The sequence below is a fragment of the Mustela erminea genome, chromosome 6, assembly GCF_009829155.1.
Source record: "Mustela erminea isolate mMusErm1 chromosome 6, mMusErm1.Pri, whole genome shotgun sequence".
In the NCBI taxonomy this organism is placed as follows: Eukaryota; Metazoa; Chordata; class Mammalia; order Carnivora; family Mustelidae; genus Mustela; species Mustela erminea.
In genome coordinates, this window is record NC_045619.1 from 75,103,818 (window position 1) to 75,124,153 (window position 20,336).

The 20,336-nt window shown below is 35.8% G+C and overlaps 1 protein-coding gene across 1 annotated transcript in view; it reads right to left on the bottom strand.

Annotated features, from left to right (window-relative positions):
- The window catches only part of CPNE8 (copine 8), a 211,758-nt gene that overhangs the window by 106,192 nt on the left and 85,230 nt on the right, over window positions 1-20,336 (bottom strand). Inside the window, exon 7 of the mRNA XM_032347726.1 lies at window positions 3,049-3,112. Coding sequence (XP_032203617.1) covers window positions 3,049-3,112 — 64 coding nt within the window. The remainder of the gene's footprint in view (window positions 1-3,048; window positions 3,113-20,336) is intronic.

Below are 20,336 nucleotides of genomic sequence, written 5' to 3' on the forward strand. Positions count from 1 at the left end.
TGTATTCCAAGCATCCATTTCAGGGACTAGCACTTTGTATGTTTTATGAATATTGTGGAATCAATCAAACAAAAGAAAAATATTATTTGTGGATAATTTCAAGCTACTTTTTAAAATACCGAGTGAACAAACAAACCTGATATAACTTCAAAATAACATTAATTCATATGCTGGCATTTGACTAGATACATTACAGAAGTTGCATTTGAAATAAACGATGTAATACTAGGTTGAGATTATTAAAATTATTACACTAAAAATTAATATTTGTACAAATTTATAATTTACATATCTCTCCAATGCTGCCCCTTTTTTATTCTGCAAAGTCATGATCTGGGGAATATATGAAGACTTCTAGCATTTTACAAATGCAGAAATTAAAGCTCCAAGACTATAACCTCACTCAGCTGAATATTGAAAGAGATAAGACTGAAATTTAGGTGTCCTGATTTTAAAAAGCTTATGCTCAAGTTAATAACAATGTATTTTAAAGAAAGAAAAAAAAACCCATCAAGTTGTATGATGTCAAATGTGAAGTAAAATTATTTCATTCAAGATTCTAAATGATAATGCCTGGTATTTTCAAGGTACCCTTAAATGTGCTTTTAAAAGGCACTGCTTCAGGATGCCTGGGTGGCTCAGTGGGTTAAAGCCTCTGCCTTCAGCTCAGGTCATGATCCTGGGGTCCTGGGATCGAGCCCTGCATCGGGCTCTCTGCTTAGCAGAGAGCCTGCTTCCTCCTCTCTCTCTCTGCCCGCTTCTCTGCCTACTTGTGATCTGTCAAATAAATAAATAAAATCTTTAAAAAAAATAAAAGGCACTGTCTCTTCCAAAGTAACTACGAACATTGCTTTGAATACACTTGTTTCTTCTGCTATATTAGCATCGTAATTTTATTTCAAGGTCTCTTAATGATGCTCGCTATCAATAAGGCTGTAGCTAAGAAGAGAACATACTACACCTAAGTGAAGTTAAGTCATGATTTAAACCATATTTTAAAAATATTAGATGTGTAATTGTTAAGTATAATAAATATGTATTTACTTATTAAATGGTAATTCCAGATATTCTAAAAGCTTTAGTAGTATAAAGAGTGGTAAGTAATTATTAAGTAACAGATTCTACTTCATTCTCATGGAAACATTCCTATTCTTTCCTGTTCTTCTGAGCAAAACAGCAGAATTCAAAGTGGAAGATATTTAAGATGCAACCTGGCCATACTCAATCTATGCCCTTGGTATCTTGGTTCTACTTTGAAATAGAACTAAAAATAATGTGTTCATTGGCATATTTACATAAAATCACCTGAGTGTCAAGAGTCTGACAAAACAGCATTGTTAATGTCAATACAAGGAACATGTATCTTATTGACCTTGAACTTCTTTTTCTCTTCCTTCACCCCTCCCTCACTATATTAAACACATATTTTATATATATATATAAATTTAGAGACACAAAGTACAAAAGATGATTAGATGATATAATGCTAAGAAATCACTGTGCCATTTTAACAACAAAAAAGGAGGTAGGTAATATTTCTGTACTATGTTGTATTTCTTGTAATGTATCCTTAATATATATAAGGTGCTTTCATATACACTGTATTTTCAGATTTAATGTTATGGTGCTTAATTAGCAGACCTGGGAGAATTTTTTCAAGTATTCTAGGGACTGATTCACATGTTGTTTTTTTCTTCCCCTTGCAAATATGGAAAGTAAAACAGAAGGGTCAAGTGATTTGGTAAGACAAACTACAAATTCATAGCAAATCCCAAACTCAACTCTGCTTAATGGCATTCTAACTGTGAGTAGGTTCTGGGCATTTTACACAGGAGAACACTGAGACTGAGGTGGCCAGACCTACCCACAGGTGCATAGACAATGGAGGAAGAAAAAGGGCATCAATTTAAATGCATTTTAACTCCTTAAATTCTAGTATCTTTGCTTAATCATCTTCACAACACTGTTAACTATACTTTCCTTTTGTTATCTCACTGATCACCCCCTACCCCACAGAAATCCCAGTTTCCATCATTTGCGGGCAAGTAGTATCAGGCAGACTCCTGTCCATAGTATCCTAGAAATACATGTATAGAAAGCCATAGTAACTGTCCTTAAAGAAAATACTCTAGAGATTCAAGTTACATACTCAGATTTTAAATAACTGTTCTCCAAATGAAAACTATAGCCAATGTCACAGTATTAAGTTTTAGTATCTTCAGGAACTTCTGTTCTTAAGATCATGAAGCAGAAATTGAAAATAAAGACCCTTAGAGATTTAACCCAGGGAAAACTTCTTTTTTCCCCCCTAGAAATAACAGTTCCCAGGGATCTGCTGGACCACATTAAATAAACAGTATCAAATTCAGATTCAGAGAGCTATCACTACTTCCAGTGTGGAGTGTCACAGCCATCACCTCATTTCTTGATGACAGTAAAATCACTGAACATGAGTCAATGGCTGTATCAGCAAATCACAGCTAAAAATAGCCATCTTTTAAAAATACTGAGTATCACTCTATGTAATCATATTCCTAGCTGGAGTGGTAGCTGGTCCTTGACTCAAATGTGAGCCTCCTGAGCTAACAAAAGATGGGAGCTTATATAAATCCTGAATTAATTCGATTAGAACTATAAAAACAAGTATACTAGGCAAAAGGACTTCAGTTAGGTGACTAGAAGTACTCCTAGAAAATCACACTTCATCTTCAAAATTTTGCAAGAACTTAACTGATTGGTACAACTGATAATTCCTAGTATTAAAGCCCCCTCCCAAATAATACTGACATTAGGTTCTATTTTAATGATTTCTATTCCTTAAAAAGACTGTTAAAATAACTGATATCCTTTTTGGACTACAAATGTAGTCTCTCTATCTAAAGTAACTAAGTATCTACAATGATATTTTATAGATTAGAAAATTATATAATATAGTCTTAATTATTTTTTTGCCAAAATTACTCAAGAATCAATCATTTAAGAATAGTTTCAGAAATATCTTTTTAAAAGGTTGGAAATACTTTTCAAATCAAAGAAATATTTACTTACCCTACAACAGTTTAACTCCTCTGCTGTAAGTATGATCGTACCACATTTCCTCCCTGGAATTCCTCTATAATAAAAATATATTAATATATATTAATAATTTATATGACTATTTATAATATAAACTAGTATTATACATTTCATTCTTATGGAGCCAAATAAAGAGCATACTGCTATTTGGTGGGTTCTTTCCTAACAAAATATATTCCTAGTTTCAACCTTGAGTTTATCCTATGGACCCACATTTCCTAATAAAGTTAAACTTTGATCATTTTCAACATGTCAGACCTCTGTCCAAGAACTGTCACGAGCTTCATATTGTTTAATATATGTAATGTGTATAATATTATATAATATCTATTCTAAAATTTCCATTATGCGATTAAAACCTATTCCTAATCTTGGTTTCCAACAGTTCTTTCTCCTTTCATCAACGTGGTTACTTATTTGTGCTTATTTCTTTTTTGTGGCCATTCCCATTCACTGATATACCTCAGCACACTAACTGTTCCCTATCTCACCTCAAACCTTCCATATCTCCAGATAACATTCCATTTGTTCCAGGAAACTTCATCCTGGTCAACCTCATGTAAAGTTCAGCCTTCACTGCATTCTTATGACACTTAGCATTAAATTACCCCTAACTTGTTACAATCACATATTTTTTTCCCTTTCTTTTTTTCAAGTTGATTATAACCTCTGTAAGGGTAAAATTCACGACATAGACCTCTTGTGAGCCAACAGAGTTAAATATCTACACACAGCAGGTACTCCAAATATAATGAAAATATATAATACATAAGAAAAAATTAAAGAAAATAAAACTCCCTGGGACGCCTGGGTGGCTCAGCTGGTTAAGCAGCTGCCTTCGGCTCAGGTCATGATCCCAGGGTCCTGGGATCGAGTCCCACATCGGGCTCCTTGCTCGGCAGGGAGCCTGCTTCTCCCTCTGCCTCTGCCTGCCTCTTTGTCTGCCTGTGCTCGCTCTCTCTCCCTCTGTCTCTGGCAAATAAATAAATAAAATCTTTAAAAATAAAATAAAATAAAATAAAACTCCCACACATTTTTCTTTTTACATGTGTTTGGTGTACTTATGCTCATAGAGATTCCAACTGACACCAAGGGCGAAGTCCACCAGGAAAATACAAGGTTTACGTATATGGTTCCCAGCTTTACATGAAGGAATACAGAGACAAGTCCATGAGAATCTTCCAGAGAAAATCCCAATGCTCTCACAGTACACATCATGCTTCTTTTTTCCTGTTTTAAGTCCCAATTCACAGATCCTTCAGTTCATCCTGAGAGCTACAAATTGTGGAATTAGAGCCCAACAAGTGCATTTGTCCTCAAAAATATAACTCATTTCTGACAATCTATGTCAGCGTGTATGCATCAAAACATAACCCCTATTCTCCACGGGTAAAGGGACTGGGCTCTTTAGCTATCATGACTGGGAAGAAGGTAAAAGAATGAAAAATTAAAATATCTGAGCTATAAATGTATCAATGTAAAATTATAATTATTGTAAAACTCCACAATCCTTTCTTTCTTTCTATTATAATATTTTTTTTCTGAAGAGCACCATCGGGACTTGAGATAAAAATGTCATCTCATAGCTTATGCAGGAAATTTCCTAAAACAAAGTTTTGTTTTCTCTGTATTTTTGCTCCCTGCTAGGGTAACCGTACATGTCAGGATCTTCTATTTTCTCCAGGTCTTTACAACTAAAAGGCCAAGTAATTTATCCTTGCGTGTTTTCTTTGGAATATTATAGATACCATTTTTGGCATCCTTGCAGCAATCTTAATCACTCTAATCTACCTATACCTTTTATTTTCTTCTATTTGACAATCTCAAGATTTACATTTTTAATCTTAGGACAAACTAAACACCCTGACTAAACATGTACTTTCAGTACTTTAAAATGCTGAGTAAAATTTGCCAAAATGTCTTAATAAATGTTCTAATTACTGGGCAACAAAGTAAGGACCAATCTAAAGCTTAAGACGGAAAACCAGAAAGACAAGAAGGGGTAACCCTGTAGAATTTGATTTTGAGATTTTTTTTTATGCCACCTTAGGACATAAAAATGAGAGACCAATAAAAGGAGGGGAGGGAGAGACTCACAAGGTAGAGAATTCAATAAATGACTAATACACAACATAAAGGTTGGGTCACAATGACTACATTACTTGATTATAGCATGAATTCGAAATAAACATTCACTTTGGTGAGACCTACAAGTCATCCATGTGCTATTTACAATAAACATCAAAATTTAAGGACTTAGAAAGTTCAAAAGAAAAGAATGCAAAGATACATGAAGGGGGAAAAAAACTAAACCCACTGCAAACCAGTGGACTTACAATAATAGCAAACATACAGATTTTAAATTTTAGAAGACTGCTATAAATTTTAAAAGACTGTTTATGTAATTAAGAAAAAGTTTCAATTAATTAGGAAGATATAATCTCAGGATTCTATGCATTTGACATTATAGCTCTAAAACATAAAAAACTCACAATACTACAAAAGGATATGTGTAGCATATACTGACCATTTTAACCTGGCAAACACTACCCTGGCCAGTTAGTAAAGTTAACACCACTACCTATGACTCATGCTGATTTCATGTACCGTTGATATAATGTAATGAGGATACTTCACCTTTGTGGCCTTTCCCTCCAAACCTATAACTCCAATCTAATCATGACAAAAACATTAGAAAAAAAACCCCAAACTAAGGGGCATTCTACAAAATATCTGCTAATACTTCCCAAAACTGTCAACGTCATCCCAAACATGGAAAGACTAAGAAATTTGTCACAAAATAAAAGATACTGAGAGACAAGATGACTAAATGCAATGTGGTATCCTGAATAGAACTGTGTAAGAAGAAAGGGTACACTAATGGGGAAATTAAAAAAAAAAAAAAATGTCTAAAACTCAAATACAGTCTGGAGTTAGTTAACTGTAATATATCAATTTTGGTTTACTAGTCATGACAAATGTACATTGGGAATGTAAGACATTAATGTTAGGAGAAACTGGGTAAGGAATATGTAAGAGCTCCCTGTAATACCTTTGTAACTTTTCTTTAAATCTAAAGCTATTCTAAAGTAAAAAGATTATTAAAAACAATGTGAGGAAAGAAAAGACGGCTACAGAACTGTTTCAGGATAAAAGACACTAAAATCAGGACAACTAAGTTCAATGTATGATTCTTGACTAAATTTTAGACTGGGGTAAAACAGCTACAATGGATATTACTGGGACAATTGTTGAAATTTTAATATGGAGTATGGATTAGATAACATCGGGGTATCATCGTGAAGTTACCCGATTTTGATCATCAACTCCTTGGTAAGAAATACACACTCAAGAAATTAGAGGAAAGGGGACACAGTGTCTCCAACTTCTCTCAGAACTCGTATATGTGAGAGGGGAATGAGAGGGGAAAAAAGTGGGGGAGAAAATGATAAAGCACTTGGGACAAAGTCAACATCCGTTGAAGTAAAAATTCTGGGTTAAAGGGTATCCGGGAGTTTCTGGTACTATTCTAGTCAATTTTCTGTATAACTGAAATAATCCCAAAAAAGAAAGTTACCCAAAAAAGCCAATTTTGAAAATCGTTTCACAGACTCATATTCTTCTATTATATTTTGTATCCCATAATAAGAATAGAACTCATCACCAAGAAGCTGAAGATACATCTCAAGAGAATTATTAAAGATGATTAATTATTTCTAAAACTGACACATAAAGAATAAATGGCCTCTGGAAAGACTAGGTGGTTTAATTTTGTTTGATTTGATTTTGTGTTTTGTTGATGCAGTCAGGGTCTTGTTTGTTTTTTAATTGTTTTTTCCCTAACTGTAACATTTTCCCATTATCTCTTAATACTTCTCCATTACCTCTAGCACTGCCTTAGTTCATACCTTTACACTTTTGCTTGGATTTCTCATTTCTAACTGGCCTCAATCTGGTATTCCTTTAATTTATACCCTGTATTGATGCAAGACTGATTTGACCATGAATTCTAATCATGCAGCCTTCCATCTTCCAGATCCTATGATAATTTCAAACTGATTAAGACATAATATCCTTTATAAAATACAGCCACTGTAAAATCTCTAATTTCATCTTTTCTGCCATTTTTCAACAGAGCCATGCTTTTTCTTCCTTGAATCCAAAACAGATGTCTCATTTCTCCCTGACTTAACCTGGAATACTCACCCTACCAACCCCTCAAGGCCACTTTTTTATCTCAGCAATTTCTATTCATTCTCCAAATCTTTCTTAAATTTAGGGAACTTTTACTAGAATTGACCATGGACTATGTCATAGAATATTTACTAAAGTATTTCACATTTATTGACCAAAAAAAAATAAAGTTAGAAATTAATGATGGGGGCACCTGGGTGACTCAGTGGGTTAAGCCTCTGCCTTCGGCTCAGGTCATGGTCTCAGGGTCCTGGGATCAAGTCCCGCATTGGTCTCTCTGCTCAGCAGGGAGCCTGCTTCCTCCTCCTCTCTCTCTCTCTCTCCCTATTTGTGATCTCTCTCTGTCAAATAAATAAATAAAGTCTTTAAAAAAAAAGAAATTAATGATGAAAGGTAATTTTTTTAAAAGATTTTATTTATATTTATTTGAGAGAGAAAACACATGAGCAGGGAGAAAGGCAGAGAAAGAGGTAGAAGCAGACTCCCACTGAGCAGAGAGCCTGATGCCGGGCTCTGTCCCAGGACTCTGATATCATGATCTGAGCCAAAGGCAGACGCTTAACCAACTGATCCACCCGGGTACCCTGACAATATGTAATTTTTAAGACATTTCTGAAAACTCACTATTAAAAGAAGGAATAGCAGGCAAAAAAGAATACTTAGAATTGCACAATAAAAAAAACAAACCTGTGGTATTCTACTAGTTTAGTATTCTGCATGCAAAAAATAAATAAATAAAAATAATATTAAACAAAAATCCAGCAGTGTGTTAATAAAATATAATGCAACAGCAATACACTAATAGTAGGACACTTGAACACTCCACTTCTGATAATGGATAGAACAACTAGGCCGACAATCAATAAAGAAATAGAGGACCTGGACAACATTACAGACCAACTGGACCTAATGTACCTAAAGGGCACACTCCATCCAATTAACAACAGAACAGACTTCTTCTCAAGTGCACATGGAACATTCTCCAGGAGAAACTATGTATTAGTTCACAAAACAAGCCTTAACAAATTCAAGCAGCTTGAAATTATACAACATAGATTTTCTAATGACAATGGAATGAAATTAAAAAAACAGTGGAAGGAAAATTGGAAAATAAACTAATATACAGAAATTAAACAACATATCCTTAAACAACTAATGGGTCAAAAAAAAAAAAAGTCTCGAGGGGCGCCTGGGTGGCTCAGTGGATTAAGCTGCTGCCTTCGGTTCAGGTCATGATCTCAGTGTCCTGGGATCGAGCCCCGCATCGGGCTCTTTGCTCAGCGGGAGTCTGCTTCTCTCTCTCTCTCTCAATCTGCCTGACTCTCCGCCTACTTGTGATCTCTCTGTCAAATAAATAAATAAAAATCTTTAAAAAAAAAAATAAATAAAATTTTTAAAAAAGTCTCTAAAGAAATTAGAAAATACCCTGAAATAATGAAAATGAAAATACAACAAACTATAATATATGGGACAGAATGAAGGCAGTGCCAAGAGGGAGTTTATAATTGTAAATGCATAGATTTAAAAAAAAAAAAAAGTCTAGAAATGAACAACATGACTTTAATCCTCAAAGAACTAGAAAAACAAGAACAGAGTAAACTCCAAGGTACCAGAAGTAAGGAACTATAAAGATTAGATCAGAGATAAAGAAAATGGAGAACAGAAAAAAGACACACACACAAAAACAGCTGCTTTCTTTTTTTTGAAGTTCAATAACTCCCATCAGCTGCATCTCTGTTATTTCCTGTTCTGAATTTTGCTTTGTTTTTACATTTTTACTTCTATTTTTGCCTTTTTTTTTTTTGCTTCTGTTGTTAAAGGCACATGTGATTACAATGACCCTACTTAGATAATTCATGATAATCTTCATATCTTAAGGTCAGCTGATTAGTAATTTTAACTACATCTGCAAAATTCCTCTTGCCACATAAGTAACATGACCACAGGTGTGACACTAGACAGCAAGGTCATGGGGCCAAAATTCTCCCTTCCATACTGTAGCTACCTTATGATACCAGAATTTCATTCCTAGGCATAGAGTAAGAAGACAAAAAGTAACTTTTATATGCAAATAATTTTATATTTTATATACTATTAGGAGTCATAATTTTTATTGTAGCACTGCTTATATTAAAAAAAAAAAAAACTAGAAGCTACAAAAAAGTCCAGTGACTTAATACTAGGTAAATCTGTAATTCACAAAACTGATACAGTAATGAAATAAATGAGTCAAGGACAGCATCATGCATCCGCAAATTGCACAATACATAGATGGTTATCACAAACAATTTCAAGCAAAAAATCAAGTTCCTAGGAAAATATACACAGTATAATTTCAGTTATATAAGTTGAAAACCTGAAAAATGAAACTTCACATTTAATGACATTATGAAGGAGTTCCTATCAGGCTTAATATTTTTTCTGAAAATTAATCTGCTTGTGCTGAGCTGAAAGTAATAAGTCATATCACTAAAGAGATATGTCTTTAGTAATTTAAAATGCTTCCTGCCTTAAGAGATCTCCTTCATCAGCCTTTCTCAATGTTTAAAATTTTTAGGATCTCTTATTCATTTTTAGACTGCTTACCTGGTGAACATTTCATTTTTCAAAGCCCAACTCAAATGCTGCTTCTCTGACTCCCATAACTAGAGTTGATTCCTCCTGTCTCTGCCTTTAGATACTCCTTCTGGGATACAATGAGACCTAGACAAAGGCACTACATCTGAAGAGTAACACAAAGCTGAGTTTACATCCCGGGTATATCAGTTAATGACTGCAACCTTGAGCAAGTTATTCAACCTTTTTGAAACTCAGTCTCCTTATCTGAGAAATCAATGTAATAACGCAATTAATATATGTGTCTAAACATAGCACAGAGCCAAGTATTCAATGCATTATAGTTATGACTATGTGCTTACAGGTATTACGCACAAAAGCAGAGAGTCTCCGAAGGGGAAGGATTATGCATGGCCATCTTTCCATGTCTGTATCTAAAGACATGTGATACTGACATTCTCTAAGCATCTGCTGAACTGCATTTCATTTGATTTAAGAGAGTTATTTCAGAAGCCCCCAGCTAAATAATATAACTGAATGTGGTTGTACAACTAACAAACTAAACCAGTGGCATGCCTTCTCTTCAAACTTAGTACTGATTTGGTATTTATTCTAGCTCTTTGGTAAGTGGGGGGAAGATAACAGGATGCAGCACGTTCACTGATGGAGGGCAGGGAGAGGGAAGGAGGTGATAAAATATGAAAAAATTGTCCATGATACAAAGTGTTGGGCAGCTGAAAGGGCAGAATGGAAACCCTAAGTGTTTCACCTGTGAGGGTAATGGAATTAGGAGATAATCCTCAGTACAAATATGCCAGCTTCACAAATGGGCTATTTTGATGTTGGGTTTTTTTTCCATGTATGGAGTAGTCTTTTTTTTTTTTTTTTACGATTTTATTTATTTATTTGACACAGAGAGAGAGAGAGAGAGAGAGAGAGAGAGAGCACAAGCAGAGGGAGCGGCAGGCAGAGGGAGAAGGCGGCTCCATGCTGCACAAGGAGCCTGATGTGGAACTCGACCCCCGGACTCCGGGATCATGACCTGACCCAAAGGCGGACGCTTAATGGAATGAACCAGCCAGGCATCCCCGTATAGACTAATCTTAACTGCGATAATAAATCCCCAAATTCAAAGGGGTTGGAGAAAGAACACAGGCTCTAATAAGAACTAGTTCCTGGGGGAAGGGGTGTAGGAAGTGTCCATAACCCCACCAGGAACTACCCTGGTTATGGACACTGGGGAGGGTATGTGCTATGGTGAGCGCTGTGAAGTGTGTAAACCTGGCGATTCACAGACCTGTACCCCTGGGGCTAATAATACATAATGTGTTAAAAACTTGTTCCTAACTGGATAAAGGGTAAATCAACACCTCTTTCCATGTTAAGCCAATATATTTCAATTGGAGCAAGAGCAACTCAAAACAAACTGAATTAACTCTTTTAAAAATTAAATTAAAAAAATTAATGTAATACTTGAAGTTACGCAGTGGCACAATGAGGTATTTATGTGATATTACACTAAAATTTGGTAACACTTAAGTTATTCATATATGAGAGTTTTGTTCACACTTGAATTGTGAGGAAGAAATGACTCAGAGCTTGGCAGGGAGGAAATTATACAAATAACTGACTGCCACTTGCCCCTGTAGTGAAATGCAAAAGATATATGATGCAGAAATAAACATGTAAAAATTCATTTTTCATCAACATTAATGGTTTTAATATAGGAAGTCAACCTAACATGAAACTGTTTTCTTCTTTATTACTAGATAAGTAATTCCTTAATCCCCAAATGAATTATTCATATGATCATATTTCTTAATCTTATGGTACTAATATATGAAAATGTTAGTCAAATTGGCCTCTTGACTATGAAACACTAATGAAAATAAAATTTTGCATTTCATATTATTTATAGGTCCAAAGAGCAAGATAACTATAGATAGATCATTTATTTAGCTCTGCAAAACAGAATTGCAAACAGAATCGCATTATAAACAGAATATCATTGATTTGCTTACTTATGCAACAAATATTTGTAGTTCCCTACTTACATGCAAGCCATGGCAACTAGGACTCTCTAGGGTTCTGCAGTATTATCATTGTAAAAAGATGTGTTAAGGGACACCTGGGTGGCTCAGTTGGTTGGAAGACTGCCTTCGGCTCAGGTCATGATCCCAGAGTCCTGGGATCAAGTCCTGCATCGGGCTCCCAGCTCCATGGGGAGTCTGCTTCTCCCTCTGACCTTCTCCTCACTCATGCTCTCTCTCACTGTCTCTCTCTCAAATAAATAAAATATTTAAAAAAAAAAAAAGATGTATTAAGTACTTATCCTTTTACAGACATTGTGCTATGCAGTCAAGACACAGATACAGCTGAAGTAGATATAGTCCCTAGCTTAGAGGGAGGGATTCAGTAGAAAGAAAGAGTAAAGAAGCCAGAACTGATACAGATACTGATGTAGTAACAAGGTGGTCCAATCACAATGGGTACCAATGCAAGTCTGGCAGAGATCAGAGAGATTTCACAGAGAAGGTGACAGGAACTGTGTCCAACAAGGTGTGTACAAATTGGCAAGTGAGGCCAATTGCATAAATGCCTTCCAGACACAGGGATCAGACATAGTGAGGGAAGAATACAGTTTACTGAAGACATGCTCAGTGCATAATGTGTGTTTAGGAATATTCAAGTACATGGCTGGGTCTCAAGTGTCATTGTGGACTTGAGTTTTCTCCCCCAAAGGTTATGGGAAAGAAATGAGGAAGGGGCCGAGTTTTAGACCTAACTCCAAAAAGGTCAGGAGGAGCTACTCTAAGCAGACGGGACTGATGCACACAGCAGTTACAGAAATCAAGGCCAGTCAGGAAGCATTGTCCAATTAAGAAGGGTTGCGGCAAAATAGTGGAAGTGTAGATGGACAGCATGGCTGCTGAGAAAAGAAGGAGAGAGGGAGAAAGAATAAAAGGACGCCCACTGGCCTGCTTAGAAAACTGCCTAGTGGTGCTATCACAGAGAGAGGACACAGAAGGAGGAGTTCTGGTATATTAAACGATAACCTCGCTTTGGGCGCATATTAAGCTTGAGGCTTCTTGGAGACATCTGTGTTCAACAGGCAGTTGTACATGGGCATCGAGAGCCAACAAAAGAAACATGACTGATAGAAGATGTGGGCATCAGTGGTACAGAGGTGACAGCTGAAATCAGGGCCATCGAAGACATCATCCAGAGTAACATACCTGCAGGGTGTTGGTCTTAAACTTTGCTGAGTCACGGACACATGTGAGACTCTAATAAAAGCCAGAGACATTTTTAGGAGAAAAATGTCACCCAGCATTTTGTGTACAATTTGGGGTCATTCCTGGGCCTGTGAAGCAGGTAAGAGGACTATGCAGGGAGTCACAAGGGGAAACTAGGAGAGATGGTGTCAAGAAAGCAAAGGGAGAGGAGTTTTCACAAAGTGGTCAACAGCACCAAAGAGGCCAGCTAAGATAGAAACTGCGAGTCCCTATGGATTGGGCACACAGGAGGTACCTGGGACCCCAAGCAAGCCAGTTAAGGAGAATCATGAAGAGTGGGTTGAAGAGGTAGTGCTAGTTGAGAAGCTGTACAAGAAGAGTCTTTGAAGATTATGTGCCGTGATGGGAAGAATGGAGGCAGAGCCACAGGGCAGACGGAGGCAGAGTTGTGTGTCTGAGGGCTGGCGGGGAGGATGCAGAAGTTATGAGCATGGTCTCTAAGGAAGTCTGGGTGAGTGCAATCCAGGGCTCAGATGGAGGCAGCTGTTCAGGTAGAAAAAAGAAACATATGCTCCATCAATAGTGCTCAAACATATGCACAATCAATAGTGTGATATACAGTTCAGTTTTTCAGTAACATATGCTCAACTAAACCAAGAGGGTTAGAAGAGAACTAAATCCCTCCCTCCTCTTCAGTGAACTAAAAGCCGAAAAATGATAAAGAGGTCCGACCTAATTTTTAAAAAGCAGTTCAGCTCCTGGGCAAAATATTTGGCATCTAAGCCTCATTTGTTCATCTGCAAAATGTAGCTAATAATCTATCTTTTCCTAGGATGAAGAAAGATAAATGCTATAATACATGGAAAGCTTTGGGTGCAGGCTGATAGAATGTTAACTAGCAAACACAGCAACTAACGTGATTTGTGGCATTATTTCCTCTGAGAGTAAAAAGGTAAAGTTGTGAAAGAAAAAGGCTGGGAGGGAGGAGGAGAAAGGTTACCTGACAGAGGACTTGAAGCAAGTTATTTATAGCTTTTGGAAAAACTGCTAAGGAGAAAGGGAAAATGTACCCAAAAAAGTCACAAAGCACTGGAGGTTGAAGCCAGGCTGGAGGTCAGGAGTCAGACCATTTGGTTCTGTTCTGTGACACCCAGGGGCTCAGACCACAGGGTAGGGATGAGGAGAAGGCTGATGACATAAGACACCAGCTGTTTCTTGTTAAACAAAGAAAAATCAAAACCATATAAATAGCTCGATAAATGAAAACTTTAACACAAATGTTCAAGTAGAAAGAAACGTAATTTTAGTTTATTAGTTTTCTTTTGAAATCTAATTACATGAGGAAATTATGTCATTTCCAAAGGCAAAAACAAAAGATCCGCACAGGTAGTTTTTCAAAACTAATGATTCATTTAATTTAAATCTCATGCATTTATCTTTCCATGCAATATGCTTTGTCTCTAAAATATTTCACAAGATGTCATTTCTAAGATTTTACTATATCAATTATCACAAAACTTACTACTTTCACTGTTAAAATATGTCAAATTCCAGAAACTTTTAACATCCGAACAGTGTGCTCAAGAAATCCATCTGCTCCCCTGTAATTTGTTAACATTATAATTAAATTAAATGTGATCTCATTTTATACTCAGAATGCAAATGTTGACATTAAAAGAAAAGCAAGACAATCATTATCATGGTAGAGAATCATGAGTACACAATCAACAGTGTGATATACAGTTCAGTTTTTCAGTAATAAGAACAAAGTAAACTGTTCATAATGTCTGGAGACTAAGATTTTTTTAAAAGTAATTATTGATAAGAATGATGTGATCCTAGCACTTAAATATCATATATGTCAAAAATATTTTAAGCAACTACTTTACCTGGGCTGTGATAAACTAGATCTATCCATCTAGCTACAGAAATATTAGGCTGCTTATGTTACTGAGAGCACATTTTGCATTTGTAATGTAGTCAAATACATATGTAGCAAACATTATTATAATCTCAAATTCTGTTCCAAGCCCTGACATGCAAAAATTATAATGTGCAGGAGAGACATTTAGTGTACTTAACAAAAAAGAAAAAATTATAAATGTGATTATTATTCTGCAAAATTCAGTTCAATAAACATTTACTGAATCTTACTATTTGCAAAGCACAACAACAGGTCTCCACAATGCAGAGGATATAATGGTTTCTTTCTAAGTCCTTTTACAATTGTTAAAAGAAGAAAGGATGGAGGAAAAGCATTCAGCATCTCGACTGAATTTTAGATGGGCTGTTCAGGTGCTTTGCTCCCGCGTGTTGTGGAACCCACGTATGTTGTGGTAAACAGAAGAATTAATAAGAACATGCAGGAACATCTACTGTGTATTCCTTTGATTATTTTTTAAGTGGACCTGCTTAAGAAAGGAAAATAGGGAACTTAAAAAAACAAAAATAGTATGAAAGGAAGAGGTTAAGAAACTTTAATAAAATGGTGGGGGAAGCTAACAATTCAGTTAGCTAGAAGTGGTAGGTTTATACTAAAGAAATGGAATACGTCCATGAAAATAACTAAAGATCTATGTTGGAATCCAGATGTATTTGAAAATGTCAGTTAACTAAATTGTCTTCCATGTTTAGAGTCTTTCATCAGAGTTAAATCAGGAAAGGGTTAAGATTCAATCAATCTAGCTCCATAATACCTGGGAGGGTCTAATCAATACTGATATCAAAGCAGGCAGTGAGTTGCAAATATTATTGAGGTTTTTCACTTACTAGACTTTATTCTCAAAGCAGCCTGTATTGCCAAGATTCCTCATTACAAGAATCTGCCTGTATCTGAAATGGCACTATGGGCCACTCAAGGCTGATTATTCAGAAAGCTTTTTAAATACATACATACTTACATACATAGATACATCATTAAAACCGCTAAGAATATGTTTAATCTCTCCTCCCTGAACTTTGAAAGAGAAGAAAGCAGCAGAAAAGCTCATTGTTTTTTGAAATGGAAGTACACCATCCCGCATTACCCAATGGAGGAAATGACCAGAAAAGATGAATACATGGTGCTCTTTACCTGTCAGAACTATGAATTCAGAATGATGATTTTCTAGAAGGTGAGGGGGAAAAAAATCTCATGTACTTATTTACCTCTTTCTAATACTAGATATGGATTTATTTTTAAAATTCCTTCCAAAAGTCTTCCTATTTAGACCATGTTGGCTCTAGAAAATTTAATGGTACCCCTGGAGAAGAGTGCCGTCATCCTCGTTGACCACAAAGAGAGTGGGTGCACTCCCCCTAGAATGGAGACCGGCTAGCACAGGAAAGCCATACTTCTCCTCACTTCCAGGGCTACCATTTTCCTTTTAGTAATCACAGGGAACAAAAGAGGTAAGAGCACACCCTACAGAAGCCTAGTGTAGTCCAAAGAAGCGAAGTCTTCATGACTCAAGGTGAAAGCAAGAAACAGAAACTTTTCTGGAGATGACCCTATGTACTTTAGGAAGAAAGTTTTACCTTGAACTGTGCTTGCATAAGACGTGTGGGTAAAAGATAGTGCAGAGGAACTGCATCCTTGAAATGACCTAGGTCAAGATGGATCTCTTGAAAGCTCTTCTTATCCTCCAGAGATGTTCTTGACTTTTAAGTAAATACTTTTTTAAATGAAATAAAATTTAAAAATTAAATTTCATTCAAAGCCATACACAAATCTATTCATTTGTGAAGGCAATATAATGTTTGTCTCCTTGTCTCAGTTTCGTTCTCTGATGAATGGAGATAATTTCAATAACTATCTGCCTCATAATGGTGCTATAAAGATTAAAGAAATCATTAGGTATAAAGCAGGTATTCTAGTGACTGACACATTATAAGAATTCAGTCAAGTTAGCCACTGGAATCATTTTTTAAAAGTTCACTGCTCCCTTTCAATTGTTTTGAAGATGAACTAACTGAGGGCACGTCCAGGAGCAGAGACAATCCCCAAATGTTTGTTCCAAATGTTCATCTCATCGGGGGTTAGAGCTCTACCAAGCCGCTTATTCCAAGGTTAGCCCATAGATCTTTCTTCACCTACTAGTTTGCTTAACTATAGAACTAATATTCCTAGCCTGCATCTTGAGTCCCAGAATCAGCAAATTATGCTATACCTAAGAAAGAAGAAAGGAACAATGAATTTCACTGTGGAGGAACCTGTAATTTCTCTGAAAGATTTCATCCAATATAATTTCTAAACATTGTCTATATAAAGGGAAACCCTTTAGAAACTTATGTGATATTAAAACTATGTGAAATTAGGAATGTTGATTCAACAAAGGTAGGTATTATTTAATTTAGATACCATCCTGCAAAATAACACAGACCATATCTCATCACTTCCTTCCTTCAGTTCAGATTTTCCATCAGTTTTCAATCCAACTCAATGAGGTTAGACAAACCTAAATAAAAATATTGTTGCAAATGTTTATACTTAGCAATACAAGGATAGAATGACTCATCTCTTCCGAAAACACTGCTCACTTGTGGAAAACCCAGAAATGGATGATCTTCCCCTTGTCAGAAAATGATAAACCTATCCATTCAGTTAGTTGTGCAAGAAATCTGAAGGTCTTCCTTGAAATCTTTTTCATCAAGACAATTCACTTATCACTGATCCCTGTGAAATGAATCTTAAAAACACATTTTAATCAAGTTACTCCTCCTCATCTTCTTAGTCCAAATTCCAGTCTTCTCTGAACTACATTATTTCAACAGTAATTAACTTACTAATCTTTCTGTTAACTACCCACAACCATTCTGCACACAGAAGCGAAAGAACCTCACTGAACAAAAATCGTGACTTTTCCCACTGCGATTATGCTAAAATTCCAATACTAACATGACCTATACATTCTGGTCTAAGTCAGTACTCTAATTTCCAAAGGGCTTATATCAATATGCAATTCTATTTATTTATGTGATTATTCATTTAATGAATACATTATTAACTCCATGAGGACAGGAACAATTCTGTGTTTTCGTAATCGTATGCTTAGTCTTTAATCTTTTCTGCTCCATTATGGAGTCTCAGTAAAGATTTGTGGACTAAATGAATTAAAAGAAGAAAGAAAAAAGAATCCCTAAGACCTCTACTACACAGAAGTTGTGTCTAATAGAAAAATAAGCAAATCCAGTCAATAAATGTACTCTACAGAATAAGCACTGACATAAAATGATTTTGCCTTTTGTTTTTCTTTTTAAATGTGGATGCCTGAAGGAGTTACTTGTGAACAAGCATAAGAACAGCGAAATACAACATTCAAATCAGAACGACAGATCAACCATTCTGGGGCTTATCTCTGATGATGATATTAAGGACTATTTTGAGAAAAAATGTATTTATCTTACCCATATCTCTCCTGACTGGCCATATCCTTTGCAAGCCTATTTATCCAGATTAGTCTGTACCTATATAAAGGTATGTTTATATGTCTTTACCTATAACACTGGAATTTTTGAGTAGAGCACAGAATTGTGAGAATTTATAGCTATATACAGTCTGCTGTTTTGGGTTAAACAATTACATCTCTGCAGATTTTTCCAGAGCATGAGCTCAGATCCACAAATGAATGTAAGAAAGTGGACCGGCTGAACATTTACTAAGTTTCTGTTATACAGAAGACTCATGATCTTGTACAAGATATATAAGGAAATGTACTAAAACTGCTCTACTTTTGGTCTTTAAACACACAATTTTTCATATGAACTCTCCCAGAGGTTGGTAAGTGCTGTACACCAAACCCATGAAGCACTCAACATCTCTCTAAGATGCAATCAGTGGTTCAATTTTTAACGTGTTGCAAGCATATAAAAATTACTAATATGTATACACATCAGTGGAATCTTTGTAAATGAGAGAAAAATGATGTTTAATTGATATTGTACTCTAGATTACATTTTGCAATTACATATGAACATGGGCAATGCTCTAAAAACTCTGGACATTTCCAGCAAAATAACACTATCCTATAAAAACCCAAACTAATATAAAGCAGAAATTTAATTCCCCCACAATTTGACTTTTCAGCTCTATACAGAGAATAGACAAAATCATTTTTAATATTTATAATAGGATGACATTTAACAATTTATTTAAATGCAATCAAGTTTGGGTCAAAATTGTCCTTTATCTGATCTTGCTAAATGCTTCTATAAGGAAAATAAATTCACAGCAAAAAGACAGAAAATAGGAAAGGAAGGAAAAAAGAAAGGGAGGGAGAGAGAGATGGGAGAGATTATTCAGTGATTCAATTTAAGAAGTCTTTCCTAAAAGACACTGGTTTTATTTAGTAACAACAATAATAACCACAGTTTGGGTGATTATTAAATTCTGGTGTCCTCCATGACAAAAATACTATAGAAGGCATTTCTATTTCTTAAAACAACTCTCTCAAAAGTATATTATTTATATTTCAGATGAGGAAACTAGAGTTCAGGAATTTAAGCCATTTGCTCAAATTCTTTACCCAATAAACTGTGATCCCAGATTTGACTGCCCTCAAAGCCCACGTACTGTCAGCTCTGTTCCAGTGACTATTCATCTCTAGACCAAGTTCTTCATACTACAGATAGAAAAATACAATACAGATGTACAAATTTTGTCATGTTACCCAGCAAGTTAGCAGCAGAGATGGTACTAAAAACATCATATTCTGATTCCCAGCCCAGTGGACTGTCCAGTAAAATAAATCAGGAAGTATAACAACATCAATCTAATTTGTAAGGAAGTTAACAAAGTCGAGATGACTTTGAAGCTCAAAATTTCCCTCCAAGTTTACTATATTTTCATATACAAAAAGCTGCACAGTAAAGACATGCTCTGTTTAATCCCAAGTTTATGTTTCTCACCTTCAAGACTAAGCATTTCCCTATTCTTCTTCCTCCTGTCCTTCTCTCACTGACTTAATCTACATGCACCCACAGCCAGAGCACAGCTTTCAGAATCAGGCCACATTTGAATCAGATCTTTAAGGCAAACCTTCAAGGCTCTGCCTCAAGTCCCATACAAGCCCTTGGCTGCTTCTGCCTTACTCCCCAGATTCCTTTCTGCTCTGTTCTTCTCCCCACATTTCTCTTGATGTACTTCAGCACCCACTATGCAAGTGTCTTTGAACCCTATGTCAGAGCTGGGATCCTGGTGTCCATCAGTCAACGGCAAGCTGGTCTTCCGTTTCTCACCTGCCTCTTGAGTCCTGGTCCCTGTACTCTTACCACTGTACTGTTCACTAATCTCTCTGG